Source organism: Solanum lycopersicum, chromosome 11 (genome assembly GCF_036512215.1).
Source record: "Solanum lycopersicum chromosome 11, SLM_r2.1".
Lineage (NCBI taxonomy): Eukaryota > Viridiplantae > Streptophyta > Magnoliopsida > Solanales > Solanaceae > Solanum > Solanum lycopersicum.
The window spans coordinates 57,169,181-57,192,741 of NC_090810.1; the positions used below are offsets into that span (position 1 = coordinate 57,169,181).

Here is a 23,561-nt window from a genome sequence, read left to right on the forward strand (position 1 = left end):
ATTAATGGAATAACATGAATTATGATGATTCAATATAAGCTATATAACCCCAACTTACTAGGAATTTAGGCATTATAATTTTTGTTAACTGGTATCTTCTGCCTAAGAATATAATTGTGGCAGATAAATTCAAGAATCCTAGCCCATAGATTTTAGTGACAGAAATTAAATATAGTTCAAAGTGTTTGTCATAACCCCAACAGATAAATAAAATTATATATGTCAGAGTCTGGCCTTTTGGCACTAAACATTCAAATTTGAATGAATCAAAATAGCTGCATGTGAAAGACCTAAAAGGATTTTTCTTTGTGGTCCTTTTTCTGTTTTTTGAATTTTAATTGCTCTTATAATAAGGTAAAAAGAATAATAAATCACCCAAAAAATGGACCACATCTGTTAAGTCAAGTCCTCTCAAACTTAACCTACTATTTCATACTACATTTTCAAAAAAAAATTATCAATATGTTTGACATATGTTGTTATTGTGTTTTCAACCATCAATATTTCATAGTAGATTTTCTTATTTTACTTGAACTTAATGTACACTTGAATCGAACGTTTTTCTATTATTTTCATGATAAGATCAGCATACATTACATTCTTCTCGGAATCTAGCAACAGAAATTTCACTGAATTTATTTTTTTTGATATTGAACTTTGGTTTTAATATGTGAGTGACCACTTTTTTGGCCGAATTGCGTGATGACAATGACACTTCTTGTTTTATTGATAAAAGTTCCAAAAGAAAGAAGAAAAAAAAAAAACAAGTCACAGATCACATAACTTGTTTTCAACTTCAGGACTTTGCCTTTTTTCTGTGGTCTGAACATGGCTGCTTTCATAGGGCAAATGCCAGTATAAAATTTAGACTTATCGATCGTTTAACGTGAAATATGAGGTATAATAATCTCAAAGATATACATACATAACTATTTTATCTTTCATTTGATCGAAGGTATTATACAGTCTTGAAATTATTAATCTTATCATTTATATCTTAGTGATCGAATTGATATAACTTATTCTAACCAAACAACTTCTTAATATATAAGCATCTCGCAAAGCTTTTTAGGATATTCCATTTAGACATTAAAACTTATCATTATTGCAATTGAACATTTCAACTCTTAATAACTTGCTCCAATTAGTATCTTTCGGTTCATATTTCTTGAAAATCTTTTTGTGTGCGTGTTCTCATTTGCTTATTAGGTAATTAAATTAATCAATACATAAAATAAATTCACCTCAATAAGCCATAAACTTCATATATTTTTTCTACTTGAAGTTGATGCTTATAATTAAAAGAAATAGCATTTTTTATATAGTCAACTCAACTAATTAGTAATCGAATGAAAATACGCGCAAAATTATTTTCAAAATTTAAGTCAAAGATATCTATTGAAACACTTTATCAGAAATTGAAATATTCACTTAAAACACGACTTAATTAGAGTGTATATATACAAGTTTAAGAGTATGACTTATTTACGATGTATTAAGCCAAAAATTAACATGTAATGTTCCCATGTGCTCTCCTTTTCCTAATGGTACACTTTTGAATTAACAAGAGAAACTTCCTACCACAAAATGGTTAAGCTTTTCTTTAAGGAATCAATTGAAAATGAAATTATATCAACTTGTCCTAATCTTAACCATGTTACCTGTTTTTGGATAAATAGTTAATAACAAGAATAATTAAGCAGTATATATCAAAATTAAAAGTGTGTAAAACAGTTAAACATGATAAAAATATTGTTTTGTGAGTTCAAGTGGGGGTAGATTTAATTCCATAGCCCTTTTTTTCTATTCAAATTTATAAGTAATCATAAGAAATCGTTTCTTCTTCGTTCATATGTAACAACTATAGGATATAAAAAGAAAATTAACCTTTTGATTTGTTGGAACATTATTCCCTTAATCATAGAACATAATCATTCATAATAAGAATAATAGAGTTAAAAGTTATTACACCATTAGTGCAACTTAAATAATTATATCATGTTAATAATCTAATTTTAGACATAATATGTAGATTTATCTATAATCAATCATTTTTAGACAAATTCATCTCTTTACCTATGATCCATTATTAACAATCACAAGCTAAACAAAACCATTAATTACCACTAAGAATCCAAAGAAGTTACAATAATAAAAATCTCTAATTTTCTATCTGAAAAAACTAAAGTTAATTAATACAAAGAAAGGTAATTACTGTACTTTTTTGGTTAATAAGATGAAAAAGAAGAAAACATAAATAAAAGAAATTTAAACCTCTCCATCAATTGAGTTGTAGGTTGAAGGTGAAGAAGCCAATGGAAGTACCTTTACACAAGTAGTAGAGTTTACTTGTATTTGTTCTCTCATTTTGCTCTTTCCAAGAAATGATATGAATGATCCTTTTTCCTCTATTGAACAAACATCATTCTTGATTACCTTTTTTTCTGCTTCTAATTCTATTAATCTTCTTATAAGCTTCTCCTCAGCATCTCTAAGGAACTTGAACTTTGGAGGGGGTGAAGATTTGAGTTTGTTCAACTCATTTGATGATTCAAAGAGTGGATTGAATCCTTGACAATTGTAAGAATCAAGATTTTGAGTCTTAATTGGTGGTGATGACAGAGGTGTAAGGATAAGATCACTAAAGCTTTTGTTTCTACTTCTAGATTTACCATCTTCAGATTCTAAATCCTCTTTTGTTTCTTCTTTAATTGTGAAGAGAAATCTAGGAGGTCCACATAGATTGTGTAGCCTCATTAACTCTGATTCTACACTATCTTCACCATATCCTTTTAGCAACAAATCTTTGCTATTCCCTAACTCCAAATCTTGATCTTGATCATGAACATGACCAGTCATTTCTGTGTTGCTTCTTTGTTGGCTACTAACATTTTTTGTTGGCTTCTTCCAACAAAAAAGATGAGAAAGTTCAGTGGCACAAGGGGTGGTGGTGTTGTTGTTGTTGTACTGAGTCTCTGTTTCATTCTTTGGGATTCTTTTTCTTACCCATAACAAGTAATACAACTCTGCTACAAGTGCCATGAGGATACAACCAAATACAAAACTCAAACCAATACCTAAACCACTAAAAGATGACATTTTTATATAGTCACATCCAAATCAACAAACTACAATCTTGCACACAATGATACAACAACCCTTTTGTGGATTTTCCCAAATGAGCAAAAAAAAAAAACTCAATCTTGCACACAACCCTTTTCTAGATTTTCCACAATGAACCAAACTCAAAAAGCAACACTTGTTGCAAATCTTGCTCACAACCTGTTTGTGTAAATTCCCAAATGAGAAAAAAAAAAAAGAGAACTCCTAAATCTATTTAGTTTAGCAACTTGCATAAACTTCAAAACTAAATCAAGAAAACCATTTAAAGACTACCCATTTCAGATCAAGAAACAACAATTAATTGATTCCTTAAAAAAAAAAAAAAAGACCCTTTTTTGAGAACATTATAATATATATATTTGCCTTAAACACACGCTAAGAAAAAAGCTGCGCCTGTGTGGAGAGACTTACAGTGCGGTGGAAAAAGGGAAAACAGAAGGAAAGGGAAAGAAATTGAATCAACTAGTAAGTTGTATAAAGGAAAGTGGGCAGAAAGTATATATTATATTTTTTCTATGAATTTATTAAAAAATATGGAGACTAGAAGGGTGTATTGAAAGGCAAAAGATGGGAGTTTATGTACTTTAGTGCAAAAAAATGGTTGGTTATATGTGTTAAAATGTCTTTCTAAAGATAGCTCATCACATGGGCTTGATTATTAGATAATATTTGTGTGAACATGTTTTTTGAAGGGATTTTGGAGAGGCGAAACTAGCGAGTGATAGTTTTGATATGAAACTAAAGATAATTTAGATGTATATTTGATGGTTATGTCGTGTTAAATTTGAAAAGAAGGTGGAATAGTAGGTAATTGTAGTTATTGATGTTCATAGTTATGGTTATAAAATCAAATTGATCAAAAAAATGATATTTTATTTGATTTGGTTTTATATTTTGAAAAATCGATGCTATTTTATTTGGTTTTTGTTTTATTAAAAAATAAATGTAAAAATAATTAAATCGAATCAATTACTTAGATATATAATTCTTAAATAAAATATAAAAATTTTGTTAAATTTTGACTAACCATTTTCTTGTAAATTTTAGCTCTTCTATTACAAACATAAGTTCAAGTCTATCAAAATTCATTACTTTAGTCTATACCTATCATATCTTTCATAAGATAGTTATACCTTCTCTTAATTGAATCACTTTGTTCGTGTAATGATAATTTTAATATTGTTTAATTGCTTAATTGAATCAACAATAACTTTCCAATGGATTGTTCATGACTTCATGTACTAGGTGTTTGTGTCTATCAATATGCGTTTTTCAAAGTTTATTAATTTCAAACTGAAAAATCAAAAAAACTGAACCATTATCAATAACCAAACCAATGGTTATCTTTTCTTTTGATTTAGCTTGATCTATGAAATTTAAAAAAACTTACTAGATTGATTTGATTTTGATTTTAACTAATAACTGAACCACAAACACCCCTAGCTGTAGTATCCTTACTTACATGACTATCTATTTTATTGCCTCATTTATATCTTGGCAGATAAAAAGAACCAAATTGTATTATTAAATAATTCTTATATTTATCTTTTCAATTCCTTTCTAACTATTTTTATTCCCTTATAATTGAATATTTTGAAGTATTTTATGCATTATGTGAAATATATTGTTACTATCTCTTTTCACTTATAATTTGTCATAATTTTTCTTTTTTAAAGTCAAATTATAAAAAATTTTACTACATTTCACGATGTATTTTTTCACCATGCAAAAAATTTCAATATATAGAACTTTTCGTATAGCTTTTGAATATCTAAATTTTTTGTTTAAATATCGAAGTAACATAATCTAATTTAACTCTAAATTTTAGTCAAATTGACTTTCGAAAAGTGCCACATGACAAATAAAAATGACAAAAAGGGAGTATATGTTTACGAAAAGATACTATTTGCCTTTTGGTGTAATGTTTCAAGCATGTCAATTCTATTTCAATATTATTACATCAACTAATCAAATTTAATATAAAATATATATCAAAAGTCTCTAAAATTTAACTGTCAACCTCCAATTTTGTCGAGTCAGCCCTAACCAGATCGCGCATGAGGCCGCGGAGCTACGACTTTCTCCTAGCTCTAATACTAATTATCTCTTATACAACCATCAACACTAACTATTCTAACACCCCCTGTGTCCTACGAATCTCATAGTTTTTCTTTTTGTATGTTAAAACAAAAAACATTTAAACATTTTTTTAAGCAAAAACTAATTATACTGCCAAATATAGTTCAATAGGTGACAATTATACAAAATTACCTAAGAATATTACATTTCGTTTACTTATAAAAGTTCATATGATAGGGATGGTTTATGCTCGATGATGACACAATCCGAGGAACAAATTCATAAGATTTATTAATCTAAAGCAAACAATACAGATCACGAGTATTTTTTTTTATATCATTTAATTTTACACTTCTAGAATAAACTCGATTCTTGGTGGACCTTAAAACAAATATGTATTGAATAATGTAAATTTACAAAAGTCGGAAAATTTATTTTTATTTCAAAAGAATTTACAAAACTGTACTACTTTTTTCTCAAGAAAATACTCAATTTATCTACTCATTTTGATAGTGAATATTAGTATTACAAAAATTATTGTATGACGGTAGGTGATTAGATTAAAATAAAGTAAATTTGTATTACATATTAATTAAATCGAAGATACAATAGTCCAGAATAATACTATACGCTAATATTATAATTATATGTTAATTATTTAATCCCAATTAGTTGGACCTAAAGTAAAAGACCATTTTGTCTAGATTTCCAACTAATAAGACCATAAATGTGATGCAAGTCCAAGGACTCATTAGTCTTTTTAGAAAGATTACTTCATCATTAACTTTAACTCACACCTATATAAAAAAAAATACAATATTATAGGAAAGCATGGCAATCATAATTAGTAATAATAATAGGGAAATGCAAGTACCCTCCTAAATTATAATCAAAATCTCAGAGACACATCTTAATTATTCTAAGGTCTTATTATCTCTTAAACTTATTTTTTTGTAATTTTGTGTACCTTTTTTACTTACGTGACATCCAATTATATCTCACACGCGCCTCAATTGCGTGGAGTCACGAAGTGTGCTACGTAAGACAAAACGTGTGTAAAATTTAAAAAAAAAGTTCAGGGGTAATAGGACCTTAGTTTAATTAAGGCATGTCTCTAGAATTTCAGTTATAATCTAGGAAATTACTTGTACATTTTCTCATAATAATACGTGAAAGACTTATATGAAAATCATAAATTTCAAAAATATGATCTATCCAAAATTATATTTAAGCAGTTTTAATACAAACTTCAAACAATATAAAATTATCGAGAGCAATCATCAAAATGTTGACATGACAAATAAATCAAACTAATCATAGTCAAATTAAACAAACTCAAGTACAAGTTATCAAGCCCTTGAAGTTTTGAACCAAATTTTGTACTTAGCACTATAAATAAAAATATAGAATATTTATCATAAACTATGTATGATCATATATATTATTCTCCATGGTAATTAAAAACAAATAAATAATTAGGTACCTTTATCCACATATGAATTAGAACATGCAAAATGGGACCTCTTAACTTTTGTTGTGATTCTTAAAAGACAACAAAACACACATACACATATACTCACAGCTGTCTTCTTTCTCCTTTCTTTTTTTTTAAAATTAAAATAGAAAAAAAAAATTTAAAAAATATATGTGGATTTCTAGCCAATAAAATTGAAGATATGAGAACCCGTGATCAAATGAAAGATTTAAGTCATCACAACATGCCAATAGCAAATTTTGAGAAAAAAGTTTCCTTTGATAAGAGATATAATGATTCGATTCAATTGATTATTTTCTTTTAAAAGAAATATATCATTTTATTTCAATAATATTTACGATAAGGATTGATATACGACACATTGTTTAAATAAGAAGTTTAAGTTGTGAGTTTGGAAAACCTTTTAAAATCATGAATATTCAAAAAATTCCAACTATTTAGTACATTTTTAAATTTATATCGGAACATATAATTAAAGACTTAATAATCGATTAGATTAGACTTGTTTATGTTGATTTTATCAGATTGCAACTATGATTAAATTACCTCAAGAGGTAATTATCAATATATTTTGTATCAAGTATATAATTAATAACACGATAAAAACTTACATATTATAATAGATTAAACTATGATCATGTAAAAAGAAATTTTATCAAAAAAAATTCTAATAATTATTTTTATTTTTTATTTAAAAAGGGGGATTTGCATCAGCCATGTTAAACATTTATAAAATGTCGTGTACTGATTATTAAACGACACCATTTATATGCAAAAATCTAGCTGGACCGCGTATGTTTTATTTTTATTCCTTCTTTTGTTTGAAATTATTATGCCCCGTTTAGAAAAGAATGATTTTTTTTTAGTCTATTTAAAAAAGAATAACTTTTTTTTATAATAACTTTTTATGTGGTATGTTTAAAGTCACGAGATTAAAGTATAATTTTGTATATTTGACGTAATTTTAGTTTAGGAACACATGATCAAAAGTTTTCTTTATTTTCTTAAATTTCGTGTCAACTGTCAAGTCAAACTAGACCATTCTTTGTGAAACGGTGAAAGAATAGTTTTTTTGGTCTAGATTATTGGTTACTACTTGGAGTATTACTCTCTCCGATTATTTTTACTTATTATCATTATTTAATTTAACATATTCATTATGAAAATAATTATTAATATAAGTGTTTTTATTATATTATCCGTATTTATTGAAATTTAGTATTAACTCTTGAAAAATAATTTAAAAAATAATATTTAATTTTAAAGGTGAAAATTGAAAAAAAAAAAAATTTCATTCATATATCAAAAAGTGATAATTAGTGATAAAATTAACGGAAGGAGTATGACTAATTGGTGTGTTAGCTCATTAGCCTATATGATAAATATTCCCCACATTAATTCAAAGTGTTCTTATTTCATACCTCTTTATTCTTTGGGTTCATAAATGGTGAATGAGAATTTTTCTCCGTTGAAATTTTGTGATTATAAATTAAAGATTTATAAAGTGTGTTGAGATAATTTGAATTAGGTCAACCTCAACTAATTTAAGTCTTGACCCATTTTAAAAATCTTCGGTTGAACTCAATTTATTTTTTAATTTCAATCAGTTTTAAGATTCTTTATTTGCATCGATATGATGTATGTTTTCATATTGAAAATATGAATTATTATTTATTTTATATCTTCTAAGATTTATCTATTTATTTATTACTTTATTTTTATTTTCTTGAGTCGAAACTCAAAAATGTGGTAATAAAAGGTAAATAAAAATATGATAAAATTATTGAAATTAAGAGAATCAAACTGGACGGATCGTAATTCAACTCAATTTTCAGCCAATTTTGAATCCAAAGTAAATTTAGGCAGGTTATAACCCAACCAGATTTCAATTTCAATCCATTTTTATATCTCCAACTCCAACTTAACTTATTTATTTGACACCCCTAGTTCACGAACAACAACAACAATAACAATATATCTAGTGAAACCTGACAAATAAATTTAATTAATCAAATAAAAAAATATTTTTAAAACTATCAAAAATACAATGATAAAACTAATAATTCGCGTTAAATTCATAATAGCTATTTTTAACATTTTTTTTAAATTGAACATAAAACAACAATAAATGACGCACAATATTTCAAAGTCTTGTAAGCCACGAGCACAACTGATTTTCCATGACATTGATGTAACAACTCAAGCTTCTTTCTTTATTGAATCATAAATTTGAAATTCCATGTTCATTATATTTTAATTTATATGATACAAAAAGAATATTATATAAGAAAAAGTATATAAATTTTTTTTTGAATTTGGTTCAAAAAATTCACTTTAACATTTAAACTATATGTGAGTTTAAATATTCTGTTAACATTTTTGAAATGAATTAAAAATCACCATGAGATTATTATCTCACTGTCACTTGTAATATCATTGCCATGTAAGTGTCACAACAACATCATATCAGCACCACGTCATTAATTATTTTCACCATTTTCCTTTTAACACTTTCTAAAATTAATTTACACTAATTAATTAATTCAAAGTGCATTTTCTAAAATTAAAATTAAAAATGTTGCCCCATACCCAGCCCCCTCACTTCTTTCTTCTTCACCATGTCTAGCTCTTCAATGTTTATTTTTCCCTTTCCATATTTTTCAAATGCGTTCACCGTTCGAACTCCTTTTATCGTAACTCTCAAATCACCGTCAAAGCTCCATTACTAGATTCTCTAAAACACCAACAAACAACTGAGTCACCACTTCACCATCACTTTCTTCCTTAAAACACTATTAATAGCGAGCTTTAAAGTTCTTAGAGGGAGCAACTAAACAACAACAATCAGTCTGTTTCTCTTCCTTTCGCATCGGTAAACTCCAACGCGGGAGAGATAAAGGATCTGTCATCACTGCCTTCGTCTTCAAAAAAATCAAAAAGCAAAAAGATCATTGATTCTTCCTCCGTAAAGTCCGGTAACTAGCAAAATTTTTTGCTCTGACTAAAATCGATAAAATCTATGTGTGAAATAGACATTAATAATAATATGGTGGTGTTGAATTTTGTGGATTACTAAAGAGATTGTGAAACTGAAGTAGCTAATAGAGTTAAAGGTGAAGATGGAGGAAAGGATGATAGCTTCAATGGAGAAGAATCTATAATAGATAAGACAACAAAATAAAAAGAATAAAAGTTAAAGTTTTCATGGGCCAATAAAATTATTCATATTTTTAATATATTAAGAAATAATATTTAAAATATTTATTATATATTGACCAATAAAAATATGTCTTGTTTATGATTTTATAATAATTATTTTTCTTTTTTAACATCTTCACACGCTATTAAGAGAGTGAACTCACATTCTTTGTCATGTCATTCCTTAGGGTTGTATTAATTCACTTCAAAGATGTTAAGGAAGTATTTAAATACTCGTATAATTTAAGTGTTAAAGTGAATTTTCGAATCAAGTTTAGTTTGTTTTATTTTTACATATTTTCTCTATTTTTATATTAAGAAGTGACTTTAATTTTAAAACACTCATTTTACCTAGTTATATAAAAAAGTGTATTAAATAGTAAAATAGAAATTAGCTAATACATATATATTTTCTAATATAATATACTATCAAACGACCCTCAAGTCACTAATTTAGGGATAAACTACTATTACCATACTAACTTATCCCTATATTAGTATTGTCACAAGTCTCTGATTTGTAATTATGAAGTGATTTGCAACATTCACCAACATAATCTCAAATTTCCTCCAAATAACAATCTAACTAATAGTAGACAGTTTCACCTATTAACAACATTACACAAATCATTTGGCTATTGGAAATTACAATTAGTGGAAAGTGTGTCCCTAAACTTATGTGAGATCACACATCTTACTAAATCAAGTTACCACATTGATGAATTGAAACCTATTATTTACTTTACTTGAAGGTTTATATAGCAAGTTGTTAAAACTTTCTAGACTAGGGAAGAGTCTTGAAAGGAATAGCTATAATAAGGAAGAATTTGTTGGTTTAACCTTAAACTAATCTTGTTTAGTGAAGATTATTTGGGGTAAATATTTTTTTAGTAAATTTATACCAATACATAGTGCATTTAAAGACCTTTTAATTTATTATTAATAATAAAAAAAAAAGTTCCTCAACAAAGATAGGTACAAGCAAAGGCTGGGTAGGTCTTAACTTATTACCATCATAATGAGGTAGCTAACTTTTACTAATAACAGACATGAAGAAAATAAGAGCCAGAGAAAACTAGATAGTCTATAATACATTCTATGATGAGTCGATGATACTATAAATGAAAATGCTCAAGTAATGCAAAAATATAAAAACAAACAAGAAAATTAAGTTATCAAACTGAAAAGGATAGATTGTCCGTCTAAAGTAACTTGAAGCGTTTTTCTCTTGTTTTTTTCTTAAAAAATTTTCAATAACATTTGTTAGTTCATCAATTCTTCTTGAATTTATTGAATCTTAGCTTGTTGAAGTTATCGGCATTATTATATGATTCTGTTTTGTCAATCGTATCAATAGCTTGCCTTGAAACAAACTCTTCAATCACTTTACATCCCAACTATATATTACTTTTTTTCATATTTCTTTTTTTTGTTGTATGTCGTTAGCTATATATATATATATATATATATATATATATATATATATATATATATAACTAACTACATACAACAAGAAAAAGAAATATGAAAAAAAGTAATATATATCTTCTGATTTAGAATGTTGAGCTTCACAAACAAACAGCATTCTCTCTACTGTATGTTTGATGAATATTGTAACTTCTCATATTATCGTTTCTACAGGATAACAATGGTTTAGTCAACAAGCAGATTTTTTCCATCATTTTCTCAGCAATAAAATTGATATTATTTTCTCCTTCAAAAGAATTGTGTGTGTGAATATTGAGCCCGTGCACGGGCATTCCCTCTCTAGTATCGTACTAAATTTTTTATGTATTAATTAATGGGAAAATTATGCGGTGAAGCAAACTTATACTATTTAATTACTCATCATACCTATACTTTGACAAAATTCCAATTGCTTTCAATGTTGACTACTTGATTTTATGAATGGAAGATAGTAGTAGTTTACAGAGAAAAATCGTTTTACAGAGAGAAAAATATTGTATTTATTTCTTATGCACATTATGAATGATTACAAGCTAACATTCTGCTATATATATATGTACAATTATACTAACTAACAGTGCCAATAGACCAATAGAACATTGACAGTTGTATTAGGAATAACTGACTCAACTAATCAGCCTAACAAGTAATTTTACAAATTCAAGACTTGGCAATACTCTTTGCATATTCCTCAATAACCCCCGTCAAGCTAGGGGATATGAAAATGTTCTTCATCCCAAGCTTGGATATAAGATACTCGTGTTGAGCTCGTCCCAAACCTTTAGTCAGCACATCAGCAGGCTGTTCAGAAGCAGACAAGTATTGAATGGTCACAAGACCTTCTTGAATCTTCTCCATAATAAAATGACAATCAATGTCAATATGTTTAGTCCTCTCATAGAAGACAAGATTAGAGGCAATTTGAATAGCAGCAGTACTATCACACTGAATTACAACAGGCATAACAATAGAAATGCTTGGATCCTCCCAATCCCAAGTCTGAAATGATCTCTAATGCATATTTCCTTTGATGCATAAGAAATCCTTTATTGTTCCTTGCAAACTCTATCCCTAGGAAATATTTTAATGGTCCTAAGTCTTTGATCTTGAAGTTGTTTTTCAGAATTTGCTTAGTGTCATCAATTAGTTCAGTGCTACTATCAGTAACCAACAAATCATCAACATATATCAAAACAATCACAATGCCTACACTTGACTTCTTGATTAACAAAGAATAATCCAAGTGACTTTATTGAAAACCAGAAGCCATTAATGCTTGAGTCAATTTTACATTCCATTTTCTTGAAGCTTGTTTAAGACCATAAAGTGACTTAAAAAGCTTACAGACAGGTTGAACTTCAGTGTGCTCATGAATGAATCCTTGAGGCATCTGCATATATACCTCCTCTACCAGAATACCTTTTAAAAAAGCATTATATACATCCATTTGTTGAACATCCCACCCTTTGGTTGCAGCTAGAGTGAGGACTGTCCTAACTGTTACCATTTTAACAACCGGAGAAAATTTCTCCTGATAATCCAACCCTTCCTGCTGATTGTAACCTTTGGCCACTAGCCTGGCCTTAAATCCTACAACTGTACCATCTGCCCTTGTACTTAATCTTGTACACCCATTTGTATCCTATAGCCTTCTTCCCATGAGGGAGTGGCACTATCTCCCAAGTCTTATTGTCCTCAAGTGCTTGTATTTCTTCTTTCATGGCTGATATCCATCTCTTGTCTTTGACAACTTGATGGTAAAACTATGGCTCAGTGTCAATTGAGATGTTGGCAATGTAACCTTGATATGTATGAGACAAGTTGTTGTAGTCAATACTATCTGTAATAGAATACATACAATGGGACTGTGATTTTGACTTGGTAGCAGTCACAAAATCTTTTTGCCACAATGGAGGTCTAGAAGACCTGTTGGAATGTCTCCTGCTTATTGTAGAACTCATGACAGGTTCCTCAGTGATAGCAAGAAGTTGCAGCTGTGTTTGAAGATTATCCTCAAGTATTGAATCCTCTAGAACAAGATCATTTTGGCATTCTTCATTATTAGAATAATGTGCATCAGGGATGATTGTCAAAGGTAATTGACCTGGAACCTGAGAGTCATTAGTTGATATAATATCTTGTAAGCCATTATTGACATTAGTCTGAAAGGAAAAACAGATTCATTAAAAATAACATCTCTATTAATAAAGAAAAATTTATTTTGAAGGTCATATAACTTGTAACCCTTTTGTGTAATCCCATAACCCATAAAAACTAATCTGATAGCTCTTGGACCAAATTTATCTGCCCTTTGTAAGTTGGTTGCATGACACAAACATCCAATGATCCTCATATATGACAAGTCTGGTTGTCTATTGAACATCATTTCAAAGGGGGACTTGTTGCTCAATACAGTTGAAAGAACCCTGTTAATAATATGCACTGCAGCTAAGACACAATCTTCCCAAAACTTGATAGGAATATGTCCTTGAAATCTGTTAGCTCTTGTTGTTTTCATAATGTGTTTGTGTTTCCTTTCAACTACACCATTTTGTTGAGGTGTGTGTGGACAGGAACTCTGATGAATGATTCCTTGAGAAATAAACAATTCACTCACTTGTGCATTAAAAAATTCTCCACCATTGTCTGATCTAAAACATTTTACTTGGATATTATATTGAGTCTGAATCATGTTAAGAAATTGTTTCAATATGGTAGAAACATCAGACTTAAGATGCATCAAATAAATCCAAGTCCATCTAGAGTGGTCATAAACCAAAGTAAGAAAAAACTTCATTTTATTATGAGTTGCAACTTTGTAGGGTTCCCATATATCCATGTGAATTAGATCAAAACAATGTGAATTTCTATTTCTGCTAATAGGATATGGCAATCTAATTTATCTAGCTAACGGACAAATGTCACAACATTGTATCACAAAATCCCTTTTATTTGCAAACATATCTATCTTTCTAATCACACTCATAGGAATGTGTCCTAGTCTCTTATGTCAAATATCACCATCATGGGAATCCTTCGAAGTTGCAACAAAACTCCTATGTTGGCCGGTATCTAATAGTTGACAAGGTTTTAGGATGTATAGACCACCATCTTTTTCACCAATCTCCTTCACTTTCCCAATGAAGAGATCCTGAAGAAGAAAAAAATCAGGGTAAAAAATGGCACAACAATTTAGCTGTCTAGTCAGTTTTACCACTGAGAGAAGATTGAAATTAAATTTTGGTACATATAATACATTTTTAACTACATCACCTCTTTGTAGTTGAGAACAACCTTAGCTGAGTCACCATTTGGAAGTTGTACCTAACCTGAACATTTCACTGTTAATCCATGATTCAATAAGCTCCCAGCCCCAACTATATGATCAGTTGCCCCACTATCTACAATCCAATTGAAACTAGATGTTGAGGGAATAGATACAGATTTGCCTGCAAAAATACCTGCTATATTGACACTACGATTTGTTAAATTTGCAGCATTTACATCATGGATTAATGGTTTGTTCAACATTTGAAGAACCTGATTGTATTGATTTGGTGCAATGTATGGAACTGAGCCAACTCCAAATCCTGGATTAATACCAAAATACTGTGGCATCTGATTTGTAATCCCTCCACTGAATTGTTGCATCTTGGACATAGGATTCAAGTAACCATCATTCATACCTCCTGGAATGTGAGGATGAACTCCAGAATCTGATGTCACAAGGTTTGTTATTTTCTTCCCCTTATAGTTGGAAGGATAACATATCAACTGATAGCAAACTTCTTTCAAATGGTCATGCTTGTGACAATGAGTACAATACTTCAATTTATTACAATCAGCTCAATTATGACCTTTCAAGTCACAATGATCACAATACAAATTACTTCCTCTCTGTGGTCTATGAATTTTCCCATTCCCTTGACCTTGAAAACTGTCATATCCTCCAGATCCAGGACCTCGAGATCCTTGATTTTTAAAACTACTTCCCCCAGGCCTGCCAGTGAATAATGCAGTCGGATCGGTTAAACACCAATATGATATTCATCACTACTTAATTCTCTTTGACTTTCATCCTGAATTATCATTGCATATCAATGATTTACAGTAGGTGGTTCACTCATCATTAATATCTGACTTCTAGCATGACTATAGTTGTCATTTAAGCCCATCAAAAATTGCAGAAGTATCTGCCTAAACATACTATCCATATACTTCTTAGACGTTGCACAATTACAAGAGGGAGGGGGAACAATCGAATCAAATTCATCCCTTAAATCCTTCAATTTAGACTAATAGACTGAGACAGAAGAATTACCTTGGGTGTGTGTAACAATTGTTTTGTGTAGATGAAAAATTCTGGACATATTAACCTTATCAAATTGTTCCTTTAAATCACTTCATACCAATGCTGCATTTGAACAGAAAAGGATTCCACTCACCAGTTCCTCGCTCACATTTCTCATCAGCCATGAAATCACCATCGCATTGCATAGATTCCACTATTTTTTCTCAATATCAACAGTGTATCCTTCTCGCTTGATATTACCATCAACAAAACCCAATTTGTTCTTAGTTAGCAGAGTCAATTGCCCTGCTCCATAATGTGTAATTCTCCATTCCTGTGAGTTGAATACCAATTTGCATTGCACCTGGTACATCTGAAGGTGACAGATACAGAGGATGATTATGGTCGATTTTTCCTACCATTGTTGCCTCCTCAGTTTTGCTGATTCAAATGTAAAAAAAAAAAACTGTAGATCTTCAAAAATTGTACTCCTGCTCTTATACCATGTCAAAATTTCAATTGTTTTCAAAGTTGACTACTTGATTCTATGAATGGATGATAGTAGTAGTTTACAGAGAAAAATTGTTTTACAGAGAGAGAAATATTGTATTTATTTCTTGTACACATTATGAATTACAAGCTGACGTTCTGTTATATATATATATATATATATATGTATATATATATATATATATATATATATATATATATATATATATATGTACAATTATACTAACTAACAGTGCCAGTAGACTAATAGAATGTTGACAGTTGTATTAGGAATAATCGACTCAACTAATCAACCTAACAAGTAATTCTACAAATTCAAGACTTGGCAATACTCTTTGCATATTCCTCAATATGCTATAATTACCACCCGTGACTAACATTATGCATTAATTACGTGGGCTGACTTCGAGTTTGTATAATTAGTCACGTTTGTATATGTATGATTCGCCAGAATATACAAATACATTTGTATAATATACAATTATTGAGCCTATGTACATATACAATTCACCTCTTTCCCACTCTATGCCCCTCTCTCAGTTGCCTATCTCCTCCCTCTCCCAATCTCGCTCGCCTCTCACCTCTCTCCCCCAATCTCACTTGCCATATATACAAATGCATATGTATAATATACAATTATATACCTATACAACTCACCTCTCTCCCACTCTCTGCCCTTTTAGCTCGCCTCTCTCCTCCCCATCCCAGTCTCGCTCACCTCTCTCCTCCCTCTCCCAATCTTGTTTGCACTATGTATAATATACAATTTTTTAACCAATATACACATATGCAATTCACCTTTCTCCCACTCTTTCTCCCCTCTCTCTCCCAGACTCGCTTGCCTCTCTCCTTCATATAACATATGACTACGAATTGTAATTATCAAACTATAGCTATAAAGAGTAATTAGACTATTTTTAAGTGAAAGTTGCCTTGATTAATCTTCATAGATTGTTGATTGCACATTCAAACAATAATTTTTCATAAAAATTCTCTTTAAAATAATTTTTCATAATATAATTATATCTTTAGTACAATTTTCCATAATTCCAATACAATAAATAACAACAATATATCCTATATAAGCAAAAACAAAAATATCACTCAAGTACATAATACACACATGCATTACTTATCACATGAAAAGTTATCTTACTTATCACAATTAGACGCTTATCAGGCGTTACTTTTCCTCTTGCTGTTTCCCATTAACGCCGTTAAAGTTAACGATCTCCGTTACAATTTATTTTCTTTTCAATCTCCAAAGAAGAAACCTGTTTTTTTTTTCTCTGTAGAAATGGACTGCTGCTGCTGATTCTATGTGAATATTTCTATTGTATTCAAAGTTGAAATCTTTGTAAAAAAGGTAAATCTTAATACCCCTTTATTTGTATTCATTTTGATTCACATCTATATGTAGGGTTTTTTCAATTTTATGGGTTTTTTTTCTTGAATTCAAGAATGATAAAAATGTCATCTTTATAGCATAGAACAACCCTTTATACTGATATTTGATAAAATATTACATACCCATGTTTGTTTTATTGTTTTTGTAGTAAAACCTTGAAGTTGTGTGTCTATTGAGCTTTTTTGCATATTTGGGGTTTTGTTGTGAGGAATTAAGTAGTGGTAAACAGATGGGGGAAGATTTGATGACAAGTTTGTCAATTGATAATTATCAATTATCTACATTCTTGTCTATGGATTCAAATGCAATTGCTGCTGCTGCTGCTACCTCTAATGAGGAATCAGACAGAGATATGAATAAGGAGATTGTGATTTCGAGGCCACCGGATATTAATCTCCCGTTATGTATGGAACGTAGCCCTACTCCTCGTCCTCCTCCACCACCTCTATCTTGGAATCATAACTTGTTTGATATGATGGAGATTGGACTTGGAAACCAGATTAATGAATGTTTTGAGCTTCTTGACTTGCCTAATGTTGGAAGGAATTGTGATAAGAGAATGGATAGTGTTTGGGGTGCTTGGTTTTTCTTTACGTTTTACTTTAAGCCTGTTTTGAAGGAGAAATCTAAGTGCAAAGTTGTTCGAGATAGTAATGGGGTGTCGGGATTTGATAAGTCTGATCTCCAGCTTGATGTGTTTTTGGCTCAGCATGATATGGAGAATATATACATGTGGGTTTTCAAGGAGAGGTCTGAAAATGCGTTGGGGGAGATGCAGTTGAGGAGTTATATGAATGGACATTCGAAGCAGGGAGAGCATTCATTTCCATTTAGTGTTGACAAGGGGTTCATCTGTTCTCATAAAATGCAGCGTAAACATTATAGAGGCCTCTCCAATCCGGTGTGTTTGCATGGAATTGAGCTTGTCCCATCACCCAATTTATTGTGTATTGATGAGGAAGAGCAGAAGAAGTGGATGGAACTTACTGGTAGGGATCTCAATTTTTCAATACCACCAGAAGCTAGAGACTTCAGTTCATGGCGGAACCTTCCCAACACAGATTTTGAGCTTCAAAGATCGATCCCTTTGCCAAAGAGCAATTCTCATCTTCCTTCAAAAAAATTGCTTAATGGTTCTAGTCTTAACTTGTCAACTCGACCATCAAACCATGTGAACAGCAATGGTTTAGAGCTCTCATCTGATTGTGGTAAGAAAAGGAAAGACTTCTTTTCTCATGGAAGTGATGAAGATTGTTTCTTGTCGGCTAATCCCAGTTTAAACAGACATCAAGATGGACAACCACACACTATTGCACCACATTGGATGAATGAGTTTTCAGGGGTAATGAAGGATGTGTATGGGCCAGCCGTTGCTGCAAAAGTTATATACGAGGACTCGGAAGGATACGTGATTATGATCACTCTTACCTTTTGTTGATCGTGAAAAGGTGAAAGTTCATTGGTGGAACGATACTAGTCATGCCATTATAAAAATAACATTTGTGAGCACGGCATGCCCCCCATTCATGGTGAGAAATGGTAGAACATTCAAGCTAACTGATCCATCTCCAGAGCACTGCCCTTGCGGTGAATTCACTAGGGAAATCTCACTTCCAACTCGAATACCTGATGATGCAAAGCTAGAAGCATATTTTGACACGAGTGGAGCTGTACTTGAATTGAAAGTTCCCAAATATGGCACAACCCCAGAAGTGCATGAAGTTCCTGTTTCTCTTCGACCTCCAAATGAGTTCATGTTGTCATGAGCTAGGTATTGATTGCAGAAAGTGTAGGGTACAGTCAGGTTTTTAGCGGGAAGTTCAATCATTGTTGAATTGCTACTCAGTCAAGGGCCTCACGTATGATGATATCACCTTATTTAGATCCTTTGCTGCTGCTCCTTTAAGGCTGTTCTGATGCACTGCTGAGTCGAGTACACTGTGATGCAGAGCGAAGCATGCTGTTGTAAGTTCACATATATGTAGCCATTTTTAATGAGTCAAGTCTATAGGAAAAAAGAAATGATAATCTTTGGTGGTCTGAATTACAATGAGCCATTCTGTTACTCTAGGAATATGAAGACTCTGTTTCCGGCCTAGTGTTTTCAGACAACAAAATCTACTTATTTTCTAAAGTTGTCGTTTCTAACGTTACATAATGCAATAAAGCATCTATCCTATGTTGCAATGTATATGTAATGTACAATGCTATCTATCCCGATAAGAGGATGAAGCATGACGCATGAAAGCAATCGAAGGAAGGAGTAAATATGTTCTATTTTCCCAAATCTAGCTTTGCTTGACTAAAGAGTAGGCTATCCCAGATAGACGTTCCTTTATTATCACCAAGGATTATCCCAATCATTAAAGTCATATATTTGTAATTGTATCCCCATATTTAGTTTTTAATCTGGTTAACTGAAGCATTATGGTTTTGACATAACTCAGAAAAAAAAGCTATTAAGTAACTGCACCACTGTTTTAGTAGAGGATAAGAACAACATAAGCTTTCTTCAATTCTATATTGAAAAGCACATAACAATTTATCAACAACAAAAGGATGAACAAGCTTTCATTTCAAAAGGCTACTTGAAAGCATACTTAGTAAGAAACAAGTAAAACAATTCCACTCAAAAATTCTTAATCCACTTCCTCAATTTTTGGACCAGCACCACTTGCACTTCCTGCACCACCACCAACAGAAGGACCATCATCTTCATCCATAGTAGCTCCACCAGCACCACCTTGATACATCTTGGCAATGATCGGATTGCATACGCTTTCCAGTTCCTTCATCTTGTCTTCGAACTCATCGGCCTCTGCAAGTTGGTTGCTGTCTAGCCACTTGATAGCTTCGTCAATGGCATCCTCAATCTTCTTCTTATCAGCAGCTGGAAGTTGGGAACTAACCTTGTCATCTTTAATAGTGTTCCTCATGTTGTAAGCGTAATTCTCCAATCCGTTCTTAGCTTCCACCTTTTTCTTGAGCTCTTCATCTTCAGACTTGTACTTCTCAGCTTCTTGCACCATTCTCTCGATCTCTTCCTTTGAGAGCCGACCCTTGTCGTTGGTGATAGTTATCTTGTTCTTCTGTCCAGTAGTTTTGTCCTCTGCAGACACATTCAGTATGCCATTGGCATCAATGTCGAAGCAGACATTGATTTGAGGAACGCCCCTTGGTGCAGGTGGGATGCCAGAGAGCTCAAACTTGCCTAACAAGTTGTTGTCCTTGGTCCTCGCTCTTTCTCCCTCGTACACCTGGATCAGGACACCGGGTTGGTTGTCCGAGTATGTAGAGAAAACTTGCTCTTTCTTGGTTGGAATGGTTGTATTTCTTGGGATCAACACAGTCATTACACCTCCGGCAGTTTCTAAACCGAGCGACAAAGGAGTAACATCCAACAGCAACAAATCTTGAACCTTCTCGTTGCCTTCACCGCTCAAAATTGCAGCTTGCACAGCAGCACCATAAGCAACTGCTTCATCAGGGTTGATACTCTTACAAAGCTCCTTTCCATTGAAAAAGTCCTGAAGTAATTGTTGAACTTTCGGAATCCTAGTTGATCCACCAACAAGAACCACATCATGTACCCCACTTTTATCCATCTTAGCATCTCTCAAACACTTCTCCACTGGCTCCATACACTTCCTAAACAAATCCATGTTCATCTCTTCGAATCTTGCCCTAGTGATAGTTGTGTAAAAATCAATGCCTTCATACAACGAATCGATTTCAATTGTTGTTTGAGCAGTGGATGATAAAGTCCTCTTTGCTCTCTCACAAGCAGTCCTTAACCTCCTCAATGCTCTTGGATTCCCACTGATATCCTTCTTATGCTTTCTCTTAAACTCTTGAACAAAATGATTCACCATTCTATTATCAAAATCCTCACCTCCCAAGTGAGTATCACCAGCAGTAGCTTTAACCTCAAAAATCCCCTCTTCAATAGTGAGAAGAGACACATCGAAAGTACCACCACCCAAATCGAAAATCAACACATTTTTCTCACCAGTACTGGTAGACTTCTTGTCAAGTCCATAGGCAATTGCAGCTGCTGTCGGCTCGTTGATAATACGCATCACATTAAGCCCGGATATGACACCAGCATCTTTAGTTGCCTGACGCTGCGAATCATTGAAGTAAGCAGGTACTGTGACGACTGCGTTCTTGATAGTTGTTCCAAGATAAGCCTCAGCAATCTCCTTCATCTTGGTTAAGACCATGGATGATATTTCCTCAGCAGAAAATTGCTTCTCCTCACCCTTGTATGTAACAACAATCATTGGCTTGTCACCAGGCCCAGGTATAACCTTAAAAGGCCATAATTTCATATCGCTCTGCACCGAAGGATCGCTAAATCTCCTTCCGATTAAGCGCTTAGCATCTGAAACCAATAACAACAAAAGAAATGTCACAATAAATGTCCTCCCTATTATACTTCAATCTTAGATTATTAAGACTACATGATTATTCAGTATAACACAATTTCACTTTAACCAATCAATTTCAAATTAGGTATAAACTATATCCTATCCTTGGAAATGAGAGAATTCACAAAGCACCATTGACATTTTGTTGTAATCCGAACTATAACTCACAATAATTGATAATTTAACAATCTAGAAGGCATATGAAAAGATTTAACTCTCCAAAACATGGCAGGTAAATTCGAAGGACTAGAGTAGCGGGATGAATAAGTTTTGGTAATGGAAACATACCGAATACAGTATTAACTGGGTTCATAGCAACTTGATTCTTCGCAGCATCACCAATGAGGCGTTCAGTATCAGTAAAAGCAACATAAGAAGGCGTGGTTCTGTTTCCTTGATCATTAGCTATAATTTCAACACGATCATGTTGCCATACACCTACACAAGAATATGTAGTGCCCAAATCAATTCCAATGGCTGGTCCTTCGCCTTTTCCTGCCGCCGCCATATTCGTAGAAGAAGAAAATGTAAATGTTTGTTTATAGTTTGAGATGTAATGAAGCAAATTTCTGTAATTGGAGAAGGAAGACGAAGTTGTCAGTTTATAAAGGAAAAAAAGTTTCAGAGTCCAGAACGTTCGGATCAGATTACAGCCGTTCGATGAACTCTCTATTGCCTTCGAGTTCGTTCCAGAATAGTCCAGTTTTTTTTTTTTTTTTTTAAAAAAAAAAATTTAAAACTTGACCTTATAACTAATAATAATAGACTTTATGCTATAGTGAAATGTCTTATACATCGTATAAATTATAGAAATTTTATAATGTAAGATTCAAATTACACCTTATTCCTAATAATTTTTAATTTATAAAAATTTGTTAAAGAAAGAGGCCGTCGGATATATGCTTATCGAGTTCGAAGCTTAAAAGGTATAAAATGTTAAGAAATTTTTTAAAAACGATATATGAAATTTTATATTAACCAAAACGGTAAAATATATATATATATATTTTAAACAAAATTCGGCAGAGAAAATCGCTGCTATTCTAGCGATTTTACTGTCTTGGTTAATATAAAATTTTATATACCGTTTTACAATTTTTGTTAACATTTTATACTTTTTAGGCTCCCAACTTCATATTTATCGTTCGGATACATTATATTATTTATATGTGATACATTGCAAAACAACTTCTTGTTGCGCTTATAAAGGAACAAATCAATTAAAATTTATTTTTATTTATTTTAATTTCCTTGATTAACGCACGTAAAATTTATTGTTACTTATTTTAATTTCTTGATTAACGCCTAACTAATTCTTATCAGTCTCTATCCTAATAGATAACAAATTCACAATTCAAATTTCAAATTATATCTTCTCCATTGAACAATCATTAATATCAAAAAAGTGATAAATTTTAAAAAATTCAAAAAAGTTGTTGATACAAGATGAATATATCAATTTTGTTGAGACATTCAAAAATTTAGGTGAACGAAGTGAGTTATGAAGGTTACAAAAGTGATGAAATCTCAAATCTGTCATGAATACAACAAACAAGATGG

The 23,561-nt window shown here is 31.4% G+C and overlaps 2 protein-coding genes and 1 pseudogene across 2 annotated transcripts; 1 reads left to right on the forward strand and 2 right to left on the reverse strand.

Annotated features, from left to right (window-relative positions):
* Positions 1-2,104: 2,104 nt before the first annotated feature.
* On the reverse strand, positions 2,105-3,982 carry LOC101256552 (uncharacterized). Its single transcript, XM_004250916.5, has one exon. The coding sequence runs from the start codon at positions 3,097-3,099 to the stop codon at positions 2,269-2,271; it is 831 nt and encodes a 276-aa protein (XP_004250964.1). The 5' UTR covers positions 3,100-3,982; the 3' UTR covers positions 2,105-2,268.
* A 5,322-nt stretch (positions 3,983-9,304) lies between these two features.
* On the forward strand, positions 9,305-19,762 carry LOC101255759 (uncharacterized; annotated as a pseudogene).
* Positions 19,763-20,049: 287 nt separating this feature from the next.
* On the reverse strand, positions 20,050-22,658 carry LOC101255164 (heat shock cognate 70 kDa protein). The gene is made up of 2 exons (XM_004250911.5): positions 22,290-22,658; positions 20,050-21,955 (listed from the first exon to the last, which is right to left on the reverse strand). The coding sequence occupies exons 1-2, from the start codon at positions 22,507-22,509 to the stop codon at positions 20,211-20,213; spliced, it is 1,965 nt and encodes a 654-aa protein (XP_004250959.1). The 5' UTR covers positions 22,510-22,658; the 3' UTR covers positions 20,050-20,210.
* Positions 22,659-23,561: the final 903 nt, after the last annotated feature.

What these genes read in the sequence shown, in the direction of transcription:
- LOC101256552 (XM_004250916.5), bottom strand. Translation starts at nt 3,099, where the DNA reads ATGTCATCTTTTAGTGGTTTAGGTATTGGTTTGAGTTTTGTATTTGGT.
- LOC101255164 (XM_004250911.5), bottom strand. Translation starts at nt 22,509, where the DNA reads ATGGCGGCGGCAGGAAAAGGCGAAGGACCAGCCATTGGAATTGATTTG. An exon ending in CCCAGTTAATACTGTATTCG is followed by an intron (nt 21,956 to 22,289) that starts GTATGTTTCCAT and finishes TATTGGTTTCAG; the next exon opens with ATGCTAAGCGCTTAATCGGA.